This window comes from Telmatherina bonti, assembly GCF_933228915.1.
Source record: "Telmatherina bonti genome assembly, chromosome: 13".
NCBI lineage: Eukaryota > Metazoa > Chordata > Actinopteri > Atheriniformes > Telmatherinidae > Telmatherina > Telmatherina bonti.
Window position 1 is genome coordinate 19,473,076 of NC_136611.1, and position 15,450 is coordinate 19,488,525.

Here is a 15,450-nt window from a genome sequence, read left to right on the forward strand (position 1 = left end):
CTTAGAAACACTGCATTACAAAATCATGGCTACGATGTCAGTGAACACAGCTATATTCCACTAGTTGAAGTCAAAACTTCATCACACAAAGGCAAGCATCCAACTCCTCTGAGCTGAAGAGCATGGGCCCAAAAAGGGGTAAAATGGCAATGGGATAAGCCAAAAGGGAAAACTGTTCTACTGTCTGACCAATCAAAATGTTACTTTTTTTGTTTGTTTTTTAATTATTCCTGCTGCACCATCAACCTTCCAGCTACTGCAGAGACAGTTAACATGTCACCATTAACATGGTGACATGTTAACTGTCTCTGCAGTAGCTGGAAGTCTTGCTAAACTTACCCGTCTGCAGTCCAAAACACTCGTCCATTATATGTGGAACACTATGAAATGTTGAGCACACCAAAAGAAGTTAGAATAGAATATTTTAATCTAAATAAAGTGTATTAAACAAGAATGGGGGGGGGAATCACTTCAGAGATACTGCTCTCCTCAGAGGCAAGCATCTAACAAATGTCAATTAAAAGTTTTCAGTAAAATTATTTAAACATTTTTAAATGATTACATAAATAAATTAAATAAATTAAATTAAAAAATAATTGTTGTTAAACAGCTATTGCACAAACCTGTTTCTCCAGTAGGGGGCGCGAGAAGTTCGTCTCAGCTGCATTTTCCCCTGCAGCCTTTCTGTCCGTCTGAAAGTGTTTTGTATGCATGTGGAAGTAGAGGTACGTGTGCTGAGGTCCTTTTAACACAGATCTTCGGCACGTTTTGTGTGTGCTAGCGTGGTAATGTAACGACTTTAAACAGCACTCACAATAATTTGCACTCATGAAAGCGAGGTATTTGTTTTTATTTTTTTTAAAAAGGAGCCTTTCTGTTGAGCTAAAGCAGTGTTTGACAGTCTGGCTTTGTTCTGTCAAACCAGGTTTTTCTGTCTGTTTCATGGTATTTAGTTAGCTGGTTTTAGCTGAATAGAGTTCAGGAAATATGTCCACTGACTGCCAGAAGACGACTGCCAAGGCCATCCCGTCGACCAGGAAAGTGACCATCAGCGACTCGGATCACATGCCCCATGACTACTCCACTACTCCCGGGGGTACCCTCTTTAGCACAACACCGGGGGGTACGTCCTGTCACCATAGAGATATTTTATCTGCATGCGTGTGTGTTGGCGAGGTCTTCTGGTACATCTGACCACACAGAACTCTTCCATTTAAAAAACCTTAGAGTGTGTGTGTGTGTGTGTGTGTGTTCAGGCCAACTCCACGCTGTCAGCTGATAGCTCTGCTAAAGCTAACTGCTAACGCTAGCTAGCAGGTGTTTGAAAAGAGGAGCGACGCAAAGAAACACCGGCTTTGAAGTATTTTAGCCATCTTTCGAAACAAGTTGTGTTAAAGCTCACGTCTGTTTTCTGATAAAAATGCGATACACTTTGGGCCTGTTGTGAGTTTCATCAGCTTATCCTGTCTCTCACTCCAACATGCTGCAGTGCTGCTACAAGCCTTTAGGTTTAAGTCAAAGTCACATGGTTCCTATCTACTGCTGGGTCTTCAGAGGAAACTGCACCTGTGGCCTGATGTGCACAAACTGCTGTTCCCTGTAGGAAGCACATAACCTCCTCGAGATCTTCTGAGCTTTTACTCGGACATTACTAAGTTTCAGTATTGACTAGTTTAAAGTCAGAGTCTAAATAGAGAACGACCATAGATGTTTTGTCCACTTAGCCCTCAGATTTACACAAATTACTGGCAGACTTGAGGGTTGCCTCTTATGCAGCTATTTTCTGTTGACTTGTGAGTGACCATAGAGACCTGACCAGTCACAGGTTTCTCAGATCACTCAAGGATGTGGTTTTAAGAACATTCATCAGGGCTGAACATCTGGACTCTCACACAGCATAGCTTGATTAGTCTTCTCAGTTTGAAGAATTAAAGACATGCAAATATCCAAGATTTTGTCCTATCTGACCGTGATCAGTTTATATTTAACTGTTGCAGTAAAGGTGCATGTTTGTAAATAGTTTGAGTGTCCATGTTTAAGAAAGTCTTTCGGATGAGATTAAGTAATCATAATAATTTGCTTAATGTGAATAGCTTGTGGATATGAGCTCATCATCAATTTTAGTTATTGGATCATTGCCAGGGATGATAACCTACCTACCATAAACATGCATGCATCACTGTTGTGCATTTATTTGCACTGATTCATTATACATTTATATGGAAATGTGAACAGTGGAAGCTTTGCAGAAAACACCATAAATCCTTATAACATCACTCTCAGCACAACAACCTACAAAAGCCTGCAGCTACCCAGTAACCCACTATCATTCTTGATCTAACTAATTTTGTTCTTCTTTTTAAGAAAAAAAAGGATCATTCTTCACATTGTGATTGACCACTTTACTAGACAAAAAATGTAATTAAGAAGTAATGATTGGAGAGATGATGTGGCTCATCAACAGTCCCAAAAATCAGATTACAAAAAGGGGGACTGAGGGCTCTGCCTTATCTAGCAGCTTTTCTCATGATCATCTCCTCTCCACACAAAGGAAGCAGGATCATCTACGACCGAAAGTTCCTGCTGGATTGTCGCAACTCCCCATTGGCCAGGACTCCACCTCATGGTCTTCCCAGCATTCGCGGAGTGACCAGTTCTCCCTCCAAAGAGCCCAATAAGAAGACCATTAATGGAGAACCTCTGACCAAAAACATCTCTGTGCCTGAAAGTAGCAATACTGGTATGTTTGCACTTTGGAGAGAAAAACACATGACATCTCTAAAGACCACAGTTCTGTTTAGAGTCTACTTTGTTGGATCCTTTGCTTTACTATTTGTCATCATCTGAGAAAACTGTTTTCAATGCTGCCTTTTAGGGCAAGCTAGTCTGATGTTTGAGAAAAAAACACTGAGACAGAAGTGTCATGGCACAACGCTTCCTTGCACAACATTTTGCAATAGCGTTTTCATCTGCATCTTTTTCAACCCTATTTACTACATGGTTACAACAGAACAGTCCACAACAGAACTTCAGAGGGAAGTGTCACATATTTTCTCGTTAGCTTGTGGCTCATGCATTCTCAGAGAATCAACTGAGAAAATGCTTTTTTTTTTAAAACATTTAAGTGTAATAGTTAGTAAACATTTAAAAACTATTAGGCATCAGGCATCAGAAAGAAAAAGGCTATTAATTCCACTGTTACTCATCTTTACATGCTAAAATATCAGTGAGGTTCTGTAACTTTAGTGTAATAAGGGTTCATATTCAGTTGTAAAAGGAAGTTTCTGTATCTGTGTTTTCCAGGTGATGATGCTCAGTTTGAAATGGACATCTAGGCAGAGATGAACAAGATGCTGAGAAGGAAAGTGCAGGTGTACATCCTCATGACTTACCAGTTTGTATTAAGATGGTTTTCCTTCAGAATCTTGTAGCTTCAAGATCCATATATTATTCTTAATGCTTGTTTTCAACCTTATTTACTTAACGTGTGACAATGTGTGCCTTCTTGTCAGTGACTCCATTTTAAATCCACACTGGGAAGTGTTTAACACTGACAATGCCTCATCTACCAGCAATGAGGGAGAACGAAATGGATAACTTATTCGCTGAGTTTACAACCATTCCAGAAGGATTTGTGACCTGATGTGCTTTCGATTTGTGCCACTCCTCTTCAGACACTGCCTTCAAATATTCATATGCTGTATATTTAGTCAGTCAAAGAGAACTCCACCTCAAGTATTGCACAAAGAATGTAAAGCAGAATTTTGTGAGACGTTTTGAAACAATTTTCACACGGTTTGTAAGGCTGACACAAATTAAACACCATGAAAACTAAATGTTTTCTCTTTGTGGTGAATTTTTCAGTATGTCAGGTGTATGTTTTTAGTGACCCCTGTGTTGCCACATTGTTTTTTGTTTTTAAGACATGCTCCTCATCTTTACACATAAATAACCTGCTGTTTGGATATGAAGGTAAGTGAGAAGCTAATAAACATTTTAAGGATATAATCTTTGCACTTTCTGTGCCCTATGATATATCAGAGGAATTCCTCAGCTAGTTCACTGGTAGCTGATAACCTCAGTCAGTGGGCTGTATGAGGAGGGGTCAATATACAACTGAATGTAGCAGGGAGAAAGTCCCACCTATCTTTTTAAGTCTCACAGTAATGTTGATTCTGTGTGTTAGAATCTTTCAAATATATATGAACAATTAAGGTTTTTCAAGGTTTAAGGCACTTTGGTGGTTATGTTACATAAACAATGCCAGAATAATCCATGAATATTAGCAAATGATGCAACTACTTGAATATTTATGCAGTAAGAAACAATTTATGAGAGAAGTAGCAGCTTGTAGGAAGGCAGAATGATTCCAGATGCATGTATAAAATCTAAGATCTGCAGCAGGCATGTTACATCAGTATTACTTTGCAGGGACTACAAGTTGCGCCAAAATGGCATGACAATCAGAAAAAGTATTTATCCAAGCAAAACTGGAGTTTTTAGATGCTAATTAATTGACATGCTAATTAATGTTAATCTGACTGAATTTAAATTAGATCAGAGTTCACAAAACTAGATGAACACGCCAAGATCATGTGATTATCATAGTCCATGCATACACTCAGCATTTAGATGTGTTTTGCCAATAACGTCATAACCGCTATATTAACACAGCTGAATACTCAGTTAAACATTTATGTTTGTTTGTTTTCTCTTGTCAAATGCATAAGAAATTGTGACATAAAAGCAGCTCATTAAGACCATGTGTGTTTGTTTAGGACTGGCAGGATGTGTGACAACTGTCACTCAATCTCATGTTAGTATCCGTGTGTACCATCAGAGTCCAACTCCCGTCATGTTTTCATTACTAAAGGCCAGACACTTAAAGTGGTGTTTTTTGTGATGAACAAGGACGAACAGAGAATTGCAGTACTTACTGAGCACCAAACGTACACATGGCATTAAAAGCTAGAATAAAACAAATCCTACAAAACAACTCCATCTGGTCTGGTCTGGTATAGTCTGGTCTTGGCTGGCAGTGTGGATTGGACAGTTTCAGCTGATCACTTCCAGTTTGCCCTGTCTTTCCTCCACAGTAGCTTCACCCTTCAGGTTCCGAGTCTTTCCATTCCCTCACATTTCTCTGTTTGTTTATGTCACCTCTGCTTCCTGGCACTCCAACTTCCCCCTCCCAAGATAAACAAATCCTACTGCTTTTTCTTACTTCTCTCCCATTGATCCAGTGTGGTTTTTTGTTGTTCACCAAGAGTGCCTGTTGATCACAATCAACAAAAGAAGCCTGGTCAGGGAGGACAACTAATGACATGATGATATGTTTATTGTATTGAGCCCAAGATGTGGATTGGAGGGGTGAGAATGGTAAATGCAGTAAAATGTGAGTTGGTCAGTCAAGACCTTCAGGATTCAGGTGTAGATGAAGCTACAAGAAGCATTTTGATTCATTCAAATAAAACAATAAGACCTGTGTGTTTTGTCCTTTGCAGCAGTTATTTTATTCTATTCTGTAGAATAGTTATTTAGAGACCTAATGGAAAACATGCAATAATAAAAGGGTCAAAATGATCTGTATAGAATGCTGGTAGCATGTAATTAGCATGCTATTTGACAGTTTAGAAACAAATAAATGACTTGGTTTGATTGAAATTTGAATGCCAATTTATTTATAACATCTTCATTAAAAAAAATTGAAGCCTTTCTATAAATATTTTTTTAAGCTTCCCAAATAAAGTTGTAAATTTAACACACTAATCCTAATACAATAGTTAGATACTGTCAAAAATTGAAAAACCATATTTATGTCAAAATAGAATATTTTATTATAGTTTTCATATTTTATACACAAAAATATACATAATGTATAAATATGGAACATATATAACATTTTTATATGGGCAACAGATATACAATATTACTATGTATCACACATTATGGAAGAAAAATCTTACAATCAGTTGCTTTTGCCTTTAATAGACAGGCACATTACAGACTTTAGTTGTATTTTTTATTACTTAAGTTTACATCAGGATGGTAACACAAAGTTTAAGCTGATGCTCAGTAAGACTTGGTGATGGGGGGGGAGCTTTCAGTGGCAACCGCACTCCTCAACAATCATTTCCTCATGATGCCGCAGAGTCAAGTCGTCGCTTTCATAGTACAACATGGAGAGCGGGCTGAGGCGCGTTGGCACGCAAGATGGGCAGGAAACTCTGTCTGGGTGGTGATGTCTCAAGAGGCTCTGAAAATGATGAGAATAAATCACATGAATGGATCAGGAACTGTGCAAAATCTGGAAAACATATAAAGCATGATAACTCAAGGTGTCATCTTACCTGCATGTATGCATGGTTGGTGGGGTGGAAAGACTCATCCAGTGGTGTAGGGCACTCTCCTTCACAGCGATAGGCATTGTAGCGTTTTGGATGCACAATCCATTCATCCCAGCCAATATGATCAAAGTCCACCCACATGTCCACCCGCCGACACAGCGGTCGCTGGACCGGCTCCACTGTTGGTGGAACAGTAGATAGAACTCTGTCAGCGAACCGAATCCTCTCCATTCGGTTTCTTTTGTGCCGACGGCTTTGGCCGTCACTGCTGACTGCACCTTTTGCCACATACTTGGAGTTCTCCACAGTGTGTATGAGACCATATGCTGCATGGCCTTCCTGATGGAGGTTTTGCTTGGAGAAGATGACCATCATGACTCGATTTGTGGTCGGATGGTGTGTTTTTCTTTGCCTTATTTCAAAACTTCTCAAAGAGGACTTGTCACTGATTTTCCCTTCATCCCCAGCACCGCTCCCATGATCTGTCTCAGGTTCTCCAGAAGCCTCGTGGCTCAGCCCTTTACCAGCCTGATACAGCCAGTACTTTAAGAGATCAGTCACATTAAGTACCTTCCAGGAGGACTTTGTGCTGTTGGGTGTTGTGTCTAAACTCCCCAAGTAAACATCCTCCTCCTGACACAATGCTCTGCCTGGGTCACAGCTCTGCCTCGGGGAGTGATATAAATCCACGGTGGCATGTTTAGAGGCAGAGAAAGCAGGCAGTCGGATCTGAAGCTCTGCCAGCTGGACAAGCTCCCTTGTAGAGATCGATGACATGTCAAAAGTGACTCTCCACTGGTCCCCTACTTGATGGCATCCTAGAAATGAGACATCCAGAAATCAAAGCTCTACACAGCATGAATGTGGACAAACCAGATTGCTGGACAAATGTCAAAACACTGGCGTGAGAGGGTGACAGGACAGTTTGTGTACTGGACCCCCCTGTGCAAGGCCGTCTGCGGCTAATATACAACCACACCACATAAAACAGAACAAGGCTTTAAAGTAGAATAAGCATTTGACACTTGAAGGGTTGTAAAAAAGAGAGGGTCTAATGACAAAGATAAAGAAAGCAAGAGTTCCTAGAGGACAGAGAACAAACTAATGTATTCAATGTGTATCAAAACCGCACACAGGCAATATAAAAAGCATAACACAGCAGTTTACTCACCTCTGGCCTCCAAACTCAGGACAGAATCAAAGTGGTACACTGGCGAATTATCACTTTGGGAAGTTATGGTGTTGACAGGGAACGAAGAGATGGAATCGGCGTTCTTAAAGAAACGGTACAGCTGCATCATGTACTGAGGATATCTGCTGCGATGACTGGTTGACTGGTTTCTCAGTGCTGCACTGCTCTTTAAGTTTGTGTGATATCTGTGAGCTCGAGTGGAGACAGCACCAAAAGAGCAGAGGACGAGTGTGCAGAAAACTGCAGAGAGGACTCTGGCTTCCATGCTGGGCAAAAAGATCCCTTTACTTCCTCCCTCTAGCTGCTCTCAGGCTGAAATGATGCTGTGTGCAGATGGAACTCCAGACGCGTCTTTTATAGTGGACAGCTGCCCTGTGATGACCCCTGACCACTTCAGGCATCTTAATGGCCCCTCTGATCATCAGAGCACATCAGAGGGCCAAGAAAAAGACATCTTTTTTTTTTTTTTTCTAGACAAGGTCATTGTCTTGCCAAACTAACTGGCTATTTATATGTAATCTGTAGCCTAATCCTTGCTAAATATGAAAAAAACAGTGTCAAAAAATAACATTTAAAGCAATCAGCGCCTTTTTGTTTTCAAGTACAGCTGGAAAGCAAACATAGCAACGACAGTTCCAGGACACAATTGTAAAACTCTATAGTGAATGGACAAGCAAGTCAGAAATTTTAAAACAGATCTTTATTTGCTAAGAAGATACTGTAAATGCCCAGTTCCTTGTAACAGCCCGTTAGAAAAATAGAAAAACACTCTACATACACAAAACTATATGGCCTTCAGTAACCCTTACTGACAGCTGCTTATTATACATATTTATTTTATAATCTATAACAGGAATAAAACCACTAGACCCATATATGCTTAAGTTACACAGGTATGTGAATAACTGTCAGAAAGAGAAATATTTCCACAGTACAGTAACATGCTCAAAAAACAAAACCTCTAAAAGTACAACCAAACTCAATCTGTGCCTTTCAAGTAGTGTGGTCTCATAGAAAATGCAGCTTAGAATATTTTTTTTCCTTTTACTCTGTATTTACTTCACTCTAAGAGGCTCAGGTGTATTTACATGTCAGTTAACACACTTGATTGAGGTCCAGCTGGTTTCATCTGTTTCCCAGTGTTGATGGCAGCTCATAAAGCTTTGAAGAAGTTCTTCACCTGTGTGTGAAAAAAAGGTAATTCAGGACTTCAGTGGATCAGAACAATGACCACAACAAACATCACAATGTCAGTGTATCAGAACAAGCGCATTAAAACTGCGCCCCCTGGTGGCGAACTCTGGTAACAACGGGTTTCAGCAGTCAAACATACCTTAGTAATAAACTGCTCCTGCACCTTTGGATCACTCTTGAACTCCACAGTGGCATCGAGTTGTAAGATGGGTATCTTTTTCAACTTCTCAAAATGTATCCTGTAAAGAGAGGAAGGCAAGATTTTGATGAAAGGCTGTAATTTCATCAGCATTAAAGATTTCACCGCAATCATCTGTTTACTGCTGGCAACAAACAGCTGGAATAAAAAGCTCTTTTACATGCATGTGAACTCATTTTCACTCACTCTGTGCTTTTCTCAACCAGCCACTTCTCATGCTGAACATGCAGCTTTTCCAGATAATACAGTTTCACTTCCTTCTCTTCTGACCTTCCCCGACACTTCAGCCGCTCCATACACTTCTGACAGGTGTGCAAAATAACTTGTGAGACATTAATATACACATTTTATGTGTAAATCATTTTTATGAATCATACCTCTGGTGAAGCTTGGAGATAAATGATGCCCTCCAGTTCCACCTGGTGTCCAAACTGCTCCACCAGAAGGGAATGCCAGTCTTGGTAGATCGCCCATTCTGTAGCATTGATGCAACCCAGCTCAAACATGTTCAAAGCAAAGATGTACCTGACAGGACAAAGTCAAGACTCATTTATAGGAGGCAAAAATTTAACTCAGTGTGTTTAATCCTAATTATATCAGCTGTACTGTTAACTACTTTAACAGCATTGACTGAGCAGAATTCAGTTACAGTGGATTACATAAAAGAGACAAAGATGATGTAGAACAAGAGCAAAGTTTCTCTGACATGATGCCACTTTTACCTTCTTGTCGCCAGATTACTCACCTGTCACTGTAGACTGAGCGTTCATACACCTGGACATGTGTCCCCTGTGGTTTGAGCAGGCGAGCCTGAGGGGGCTGCAGCTGTGTTCTCAACCGGCTCATACAGGAATATGTCTGAAAAGTATACGACCAACGCTTTGGATCCTGGTACATCATCTCCAGCAAGTTGCTGACCGCTGTCTGCGGGGCTGCATCTGTCCCCTATCAGGCATACAAGCAGGGATCTATGTATAAGCTTATCTTTTAATATATTAATTTGTTATATTTTGTTAAAACTGTTTTCACCTTTGATGTACTTTGAATGTTCTGCCACTTGCTGACAGGCTCTGATACCACTTCCCAGTCTGGACAAGCAGACTGCAAGAGTTTAGCAAAGGTCGACTTTCCAACAGCTGCAATATTATAGAGGAGATTTGTGACAACAGAGTCCAGCAGGATTAAATTATGTGTTTATTTTTTGTAATGGTGAAATATGATACTGATCTTACCAATGTTTCCCTCAATGGAAACTCTCTTCACACTAGATGATGCATCCGCAGAGGAGCTTGACAAGCATCTTGAGCTAGAAGAAGTTAGATTTCCTCCCCTTTTAGACATAGCACTGAAAACAATGTTTGTTTGAGGTGTGACTATGTTTCCACTTCGCACAAAGCCAAAGGAAGTCTTCCTCGGTGTACACGTAAAGCTCCTGAACTGGGTCAGACCTGTTCGTTGTTTCAGTAAATCGGAAACGCGACTAAACAGAAGTCGATGCACCACAGGTATCATGATAAGCTTCAAGAATAACTAAAAGAGTATAATCACATTTATTAGTGGATCACTTGGTGTTCTCCGGTGTTAATGAGAAGAGTAATACAATCCAGCTCACGAGAGAAAGCTAACTCTCTTCGTGATGCAACATTAACTTTTGTTGTGTTTTTTCTTTTCACGGCTAATTTTGAAGCTAGCTGTATATCTACAAACACATATGATGTTGCTCATTTGACGCGAAAGTTTTAGCTTGTAAGTACCGCATATATATTACTGGTAATACAACATGTGACGATTCAACAGAGGACATAAACATTGCGTTAGCAACTAGAAGCACTTCCGGTTCATGCGCGGCGCTTTCAGAATAAGTGCAAGTCTTTTTATTGATTTATTTTATTTACTTTTTTTTTTTTTTTTTTAAAGAGAAACTTGTTGAACGACACAGTTGTCTGATTTTATATACTTGGTGTAAAGATACATGTCTCTGCAGTGTATGAATACAGGACAGTTTGAAATTGTGACCTAGGAAATGCAGGTACACCCAGAAGTATATTAACTCTTACTAACAGACTGAGAGTCAAGTGTTCACTGTATTATAGTATTTATTTATCAAATTTATGGGATCAAATGAATAAATAAAAGATTTGTAATTCGTCCTTATTTTCTCATAGTTCTGTGAGCATTTTTGATGTACAAAATCCTGCAAAATTTAATGTTTTGGTTTATATTATTTAGATACAGAATGGACAGTAAACTTTTTATTCTTATTTCCATTATTTTCCCAACATCTGCCACAATTAAGCCACAGCTCAGCATCCCTGTTCTCTTGTGATACCTATGTTATTTACCTCTACCTGTTACCTCATGTGATGTTACTGGTTCATGACAGATTCAGTTAAAATCCACAACAAAGGTGATTTATACACATACAAAATGTTATAGCACTAATACCATAATCTAAACAGCATTCTTAAAAATCTAAGCTAATCCAATCATTTAACCAACTATAATTTACTTCTGAATACTTTGTAACAAAATGAAACTTTGCAACTTGTCTACTTAAATCACTTAAACTTAAAAGAAAATTATTAAAAATAACTCCAAAAAGATTTTTTAGAATTAATTTTAATACAAATTTCAAACTGATTTAAAAATCTTAAAGAAACAAAAGTTTTTATATGACAATTTAATGGAAGATTCAAACCTACTTCACATGGAAAAATTTTCATGAACCTCTAACATATCGCTGCAAAAAAATTGTAGACAATTACTACTAAAAACTATGAATTTCAGTAGCTTTTATTTTTGATGGTGATCTTTTGGGGTGTCTCGATCTTGAAATCACCAACACCTGAGGGAGCAAACAGGAATTTTTTTAACCACAAAGCAGATGAAAGAAATACTGCATAATGTGGGAGTGTGTCCTCACCCTGAGTGAGCGCAGCATCATCAGAGGAAAGATGCCAGTATCTGCGGTCACTCTGCCTAGCCTGTTCTCCATTCACTGCACTTAGGTAAGGTCCCCAGAGGCTGGACTCCTTCTCAAACCTGCCGCATAGTATTAGAAATTACTCACTGAAGCTGATCAAACAAAATCTGAAACACATTGGCTCATTAGATGAACTCACGTGAAGCCAACATTTTTCCCCTTCAGCAGTTCGAGAGCCTCCAGCAGGGAGTTGCCCATTGGCACATCCACAGAGTAAACAACTGCTTCTCCACTGGAGGTCACCACTTCCACCATCACCTTCACTTTGGTCTTACTTGGTAAAACCTCCACAGGATCTTGTGGTTCCAGCACCAGAGTGTCTGTGGGAGAATAAACATGAGACAAAGCAGTGAAAATACAGATACAACCTGAAGTCATAGAGTAACATGTAGAAATTGAGCTCTATATACCATCCTCATTGAGACAATCCTTGCTTTTAACTGACAGGTAGGATTTTTTCAGGAGAGCAGGCAGTGTCTGAGATACAGCCATGGCGTTATGGTAGATGTTGTTTCTGACAGCTGTCCTCATGGCCTCCATTGCAGCAGAACAATCTGTTACCTCGCTGCCCATTGCCAACAAAGCCTTGAACACGACAAAAAAAAAGTACATTAAGCTGCAAAACTTCTGTTTAGTAAAGTTTTATGTAGCGACATGCAGCAACAAAAGTAATAACTTCTTACTTGAACAGCCAGTCCTGTGCTGAACTCATTGCCAATATGGCCATCGGTCCTATAAGAGGCAAGAAGTTTTTGTTTGATCTTGCTAAGAGCTACGTCAAGCTCAGCTACATTGTGCACATAAGAACCAGAGTGCTTCACACACTGCAGTCCCATTCCAGCCATGGCATAGGTATCTAGGGTGAGAAGTCAAATAAAATGTTAATCTGATACAGCTTTTTCAAAAATAACAGATAGATTGAGACATTGTTGGCATTTCTGTAGCTTTGTAACAAGCACACATTGGTGGGAAAGTCCAATCTGAAGAACAAGTTGCTATAAAGACAAAAAGGTTGCTGTGGAACAGAAGCTGGTGTCTATAAAATGTAAAGTTGCCTGTCAAATCTTTTCAAATGACCCAATGGACTGTCTATCGGTAATTTAAGTGTTGCATCTAAATGCTGTACTTGCAGTTCAGATTTTCCACAGTACGAAGGTCAGTCACATAACTCCAGATGCTGCTTTGCCATGCACAATGGTTGTGACACTTGAATAAATGTTTACTAAAATTGATAGCAAACAAGTGTGAGGTAATTAGACTGTTATACCTCCGTAACACCATTTATTGCCAATTTCTCTTTGCTTGTCATGACGGATCATAAGGGAAATTCATCATGGCCTGCTTGTTTTCTGCACATCATTACATCAATATTCATTTCAACAACCAAAGACAACATGTTGAGGCAGGTTCCACTCACCAACACTCTCAGCGTCTCCATGCTTGAAGTGCTCATTATCTACTGCTTTGATGAGCTTATGGCTGACATGGTTGTTGACCCGGACGCCGCTCACGCAAAGCGCCAGTACACCCAGACTGTACTGGTAATAGTTAGTCAAAGGGCGCTCGCTAACTGTGAAATAAATAAAAACCAAACTATATCAAAACAGGACTTTAGTAGTGGTTCATAAAAAACTTTTTTCCACTTTGACTAAATTAAAAGTTGCTATGTCCTATGATGCTTGAACAAAATGTCACCTTGTTCCAGTTTATTAAACAAAATTATTCAAAAGTTTTCAAATCTAGTCTGTCTTTCTGATAAAATACCCTCACGAGTGAACTCTTGACTTATGTTGCAGCACAATGAAAACAAATTTCTTCTATTAATGACGACTAAAAAGATCAATGGAAATCTTACAGGCAATATGATCTTTCTCTTGCTCCATCTGCTTCTTCAGGTGTGTCAGCAGCGTCTCACTCTTGTCATTTACAATGAAGGGGATGGTGTTGAGGTCAAAGCAGGAGGACCTCAAAGCCAGACTGTAAAGCGCCATGATTCCAGTCACAGGCTGACTGTTTGTGAGTGAGCTGAAGGACATCCAAATATGAGAATGAAATAGAAACATCAAGACAGAGACAGAATTGTATATTCATATTTTTTTTACAGCAAGTAATTATTTTATCAGGTATTTGTAAACAAAACAATACCTTTGAATGTCATCATGTAAATCACTTCTTAGTCTGTTGAGGTGTTTGTTCTCTTTTGCCAGATCATGGTCATTAGAGAGGCGTAGGGCCAAGTGAACACTGGGATTGGGAAGTCCTTCTTGACTTTCCAAAGAGCGAAGAAGATCTTTATTGAGTGATAGGAGAAGCTCACGGTTGGCTCCTTCCATATCTGCATTCAAAATTTATTAAGGATAAATGTGAGTATCATTTGCTGAAAGAAGAATAATCTTGCACAATTACCTTGCTCTGATGCTATCATCAAAAAGAACAATGAAAGTGTTGCAAAATTGTAAAAGTCACATCAGCAGTTGTGATAAGGAAACAAAACCCAAAAAAAAGAAGGGAAAAAAAAAACTTTCAGGCCAAATCACAGAATTTCCAAACTTGTGTTCAAGTTCCAAAAGATCTCTTCTTTTTTTTTTTTTTTTTTACTTTTAGTGTTTATGGTACAGTTCTCTTAGTTTTGTTGGTTTGTTCCAGTAAAATGCAAGCAGCTATGCAAACGTAGGCCAATTTCAAAATATGTGAATGTCCAGATCGGTGAGTCAGCTTATTTGCACAATGAGGTGCAAGACAGTTCTGTCAGGTTTAGTGAGGAATGTGGAACTGGGATAGGTACGCATATTGCTTAAAAAACAAAAAACAGGATTTCTTTTTTCAAAAATATGCTTACCACACGGTTTGCAGGAAGCAAAAGCCATCAGGCCAGTAACTATGACCAAAGGCAGCATTTTGGATGATCTACAGGTTAACAGAAGAAGAGGAGTTAAGAAAATATAAATAAAACGTGTGCTTCTGGAAGTTAGATAACATATATGAAGTCGAAATAGCAAAAAATGCAGGTAAAAAGACATGAAACAGTCAATGTGTAATTAACCACAAATCTTATACGTAGTCTATATGCTATGATAAGTATGAAGAAACTGTTATAATTAGAGAGTCACAGCGGTTTTGTCAACTTGTTAAATGTTGCTATAAACAGCAGGTCATTACCTCTTTGTCCAGCGTTGAGAGACAAGTCAGGGCCGAATGAGGGAAGAGGCAGAAAACACAGCTTGTAATACTTGAATGTCACATGACTGGTCATTTGAGATGACAAAACGAGGAAAAACTGGACGGGCCTCTTTAAACACAAGTACAACCTCTGAGCATAAAGAAGTTGGGACGAAATCGTGAGGGAAAACATTATCGCCATTGGTTAGGATCGGATAAAACGTGTTGAAGAAAGCCAATCAGAAGCAGAGTAAGGCGGATAATAACAGAGTTAGAGGTCACACAGCTGTGCCGCTTTAAAAATAAATTTCACAACGTAGATGGAGATTTGTTTGTTTGTTTGTTTTTTGTAATTATAAGCGTTTCTGGCAACATG

At 39.2% G+C, this 15,450-nt stretch overlaps 4 protein-coding genes across 7 annotated transcripts; 1 reads left to right on the forward strand and 3 right to left on the reverse strand.

Moving 5' to 3' along the window:
- The first annotated feature begins 708 nt into the window (after nucleotides 1-708).
- LOC306764023 (eukaryotic translation initiation factor 4E-binding protein 1-like) lies at nucleotides 709-3,836 on the forward strand. Of its 4 annotated transcripts, none has more exons than XM_079251022.1 (4): nucleotides 709-839; nucleotides 954-1,123; nucleotides 2,552-2,740; nucleotides 3,304-3,836. In XM_079251022.1, exons 2-4 carry the CDS (start codon nucleotides 988-990, stop codon nucleotides 3,333-3,335), a joined length of 357 nt encoding a protein of 118 aa, XP_079107148.1. In that variant the 5' UTR covers nucleotides 709-839; nucleotides 954-987; the 3' UTR covers nucleotides 3,336-3,836. The 4 variants fall into 4 exon arrangements, with proteins under 4 accessions (XP_079107148.1, XP_079107149.1, XP_079107146.1 ...); XM_079251023.1 differs by having other exon boundaries at nucleotides 710-1,123; nucleotides 3,304-3,371; nucleotides 3,513-3,836; XM_079251021.1 differs by having other exon boundaries at nucleotides 805-839; nucleotides 926-1,123.
- A 2,267-nt stretch (nucleotides 3,837-6,103) lies between these two features.
- Nucleotides 6,104-7,804, reverse strand: spaw (southpaw; the record flags this gene model as incomplete). The annotated part of the gene is made up of 3 exons (XM_079251016.1): nucleotides 6,104-6,256; nucleotides 6,351-7,165; nucleotides 7,519-7,804. 3 exons carry the CDS (start codon nucleotides 7,802-7,804, stop codon nucleotides 6,104-6,106), a joined length of 1,254 nt encoding a protein of 417 aa, XP_079107142.1.
- Nucleotides 7,805-8,616: 812 nt separating this feature from the next.
- Nucleotides 8,617-10,279, reverse strand: dguok (deoxyguanosine kinase). Its single transcript, XM_079251019.1, has 7 exons — nucleotides 10,165-10,279; nucleotides 9,962-10,068; nucleotides 9,678-9,877; nucleotides 9,310-9,457; nucleotides 9,119-9,234; nucleotides 8,873-8,972; nucleotides 8,617-8,719 (listed from the first exon to the last, which is right to left on the reverse strand). Exons 1-7 carry the CDS (start codon nucleotides 10,271-10,273, stop codon nucleotides 8,693-8,695), a joined length of 807 nt encoding a protein of 268 aa, XP_079107145.1. The 5' UTR covers nucleotides 10,274-10,279; the 3' UTR covers nucleotides 8,617-8,692.
- Nucleotides 10,280-11,076: 797 nt separating this feature from the next.
- On the reverse strand, nucleotides 11,077-15,166 carry tcn2 (transcobalamin II). The gene is made up of 10 exons (XM_079251015.1): nucleotides 15,075-15,166; nucleotides 14,755-14,822; nucleotides 14,061-14,250; nucleotides 13,771-13,940; nucleotides 13,333-13,485; nucleotides 12,599-12,771; nucleotides 12,326-12,500; nucleotides 12,055-12,235; nucleotides 11,856-11,974; nucleotides 11,077-11,777 (listed from the first exon to the last, which is right to left on the reverse strand). The coding sequence occupies exons 2-10, from the start codon at nucleotides 14,810-14,812 to the stop codon at nucleotides 11,716-11,718; spliced, it is 1,281 nt and encodes a 426-aa protein (XP_079107141.1). The 5' UTR covers nucleotides 14,813-14,822; nucleotides 15,075-15,166; the 3' UTR covers nucleotides 11,077-11,715.
- Nucleotides 15,167-15,450: the final 284 nt, after the last annotated feature.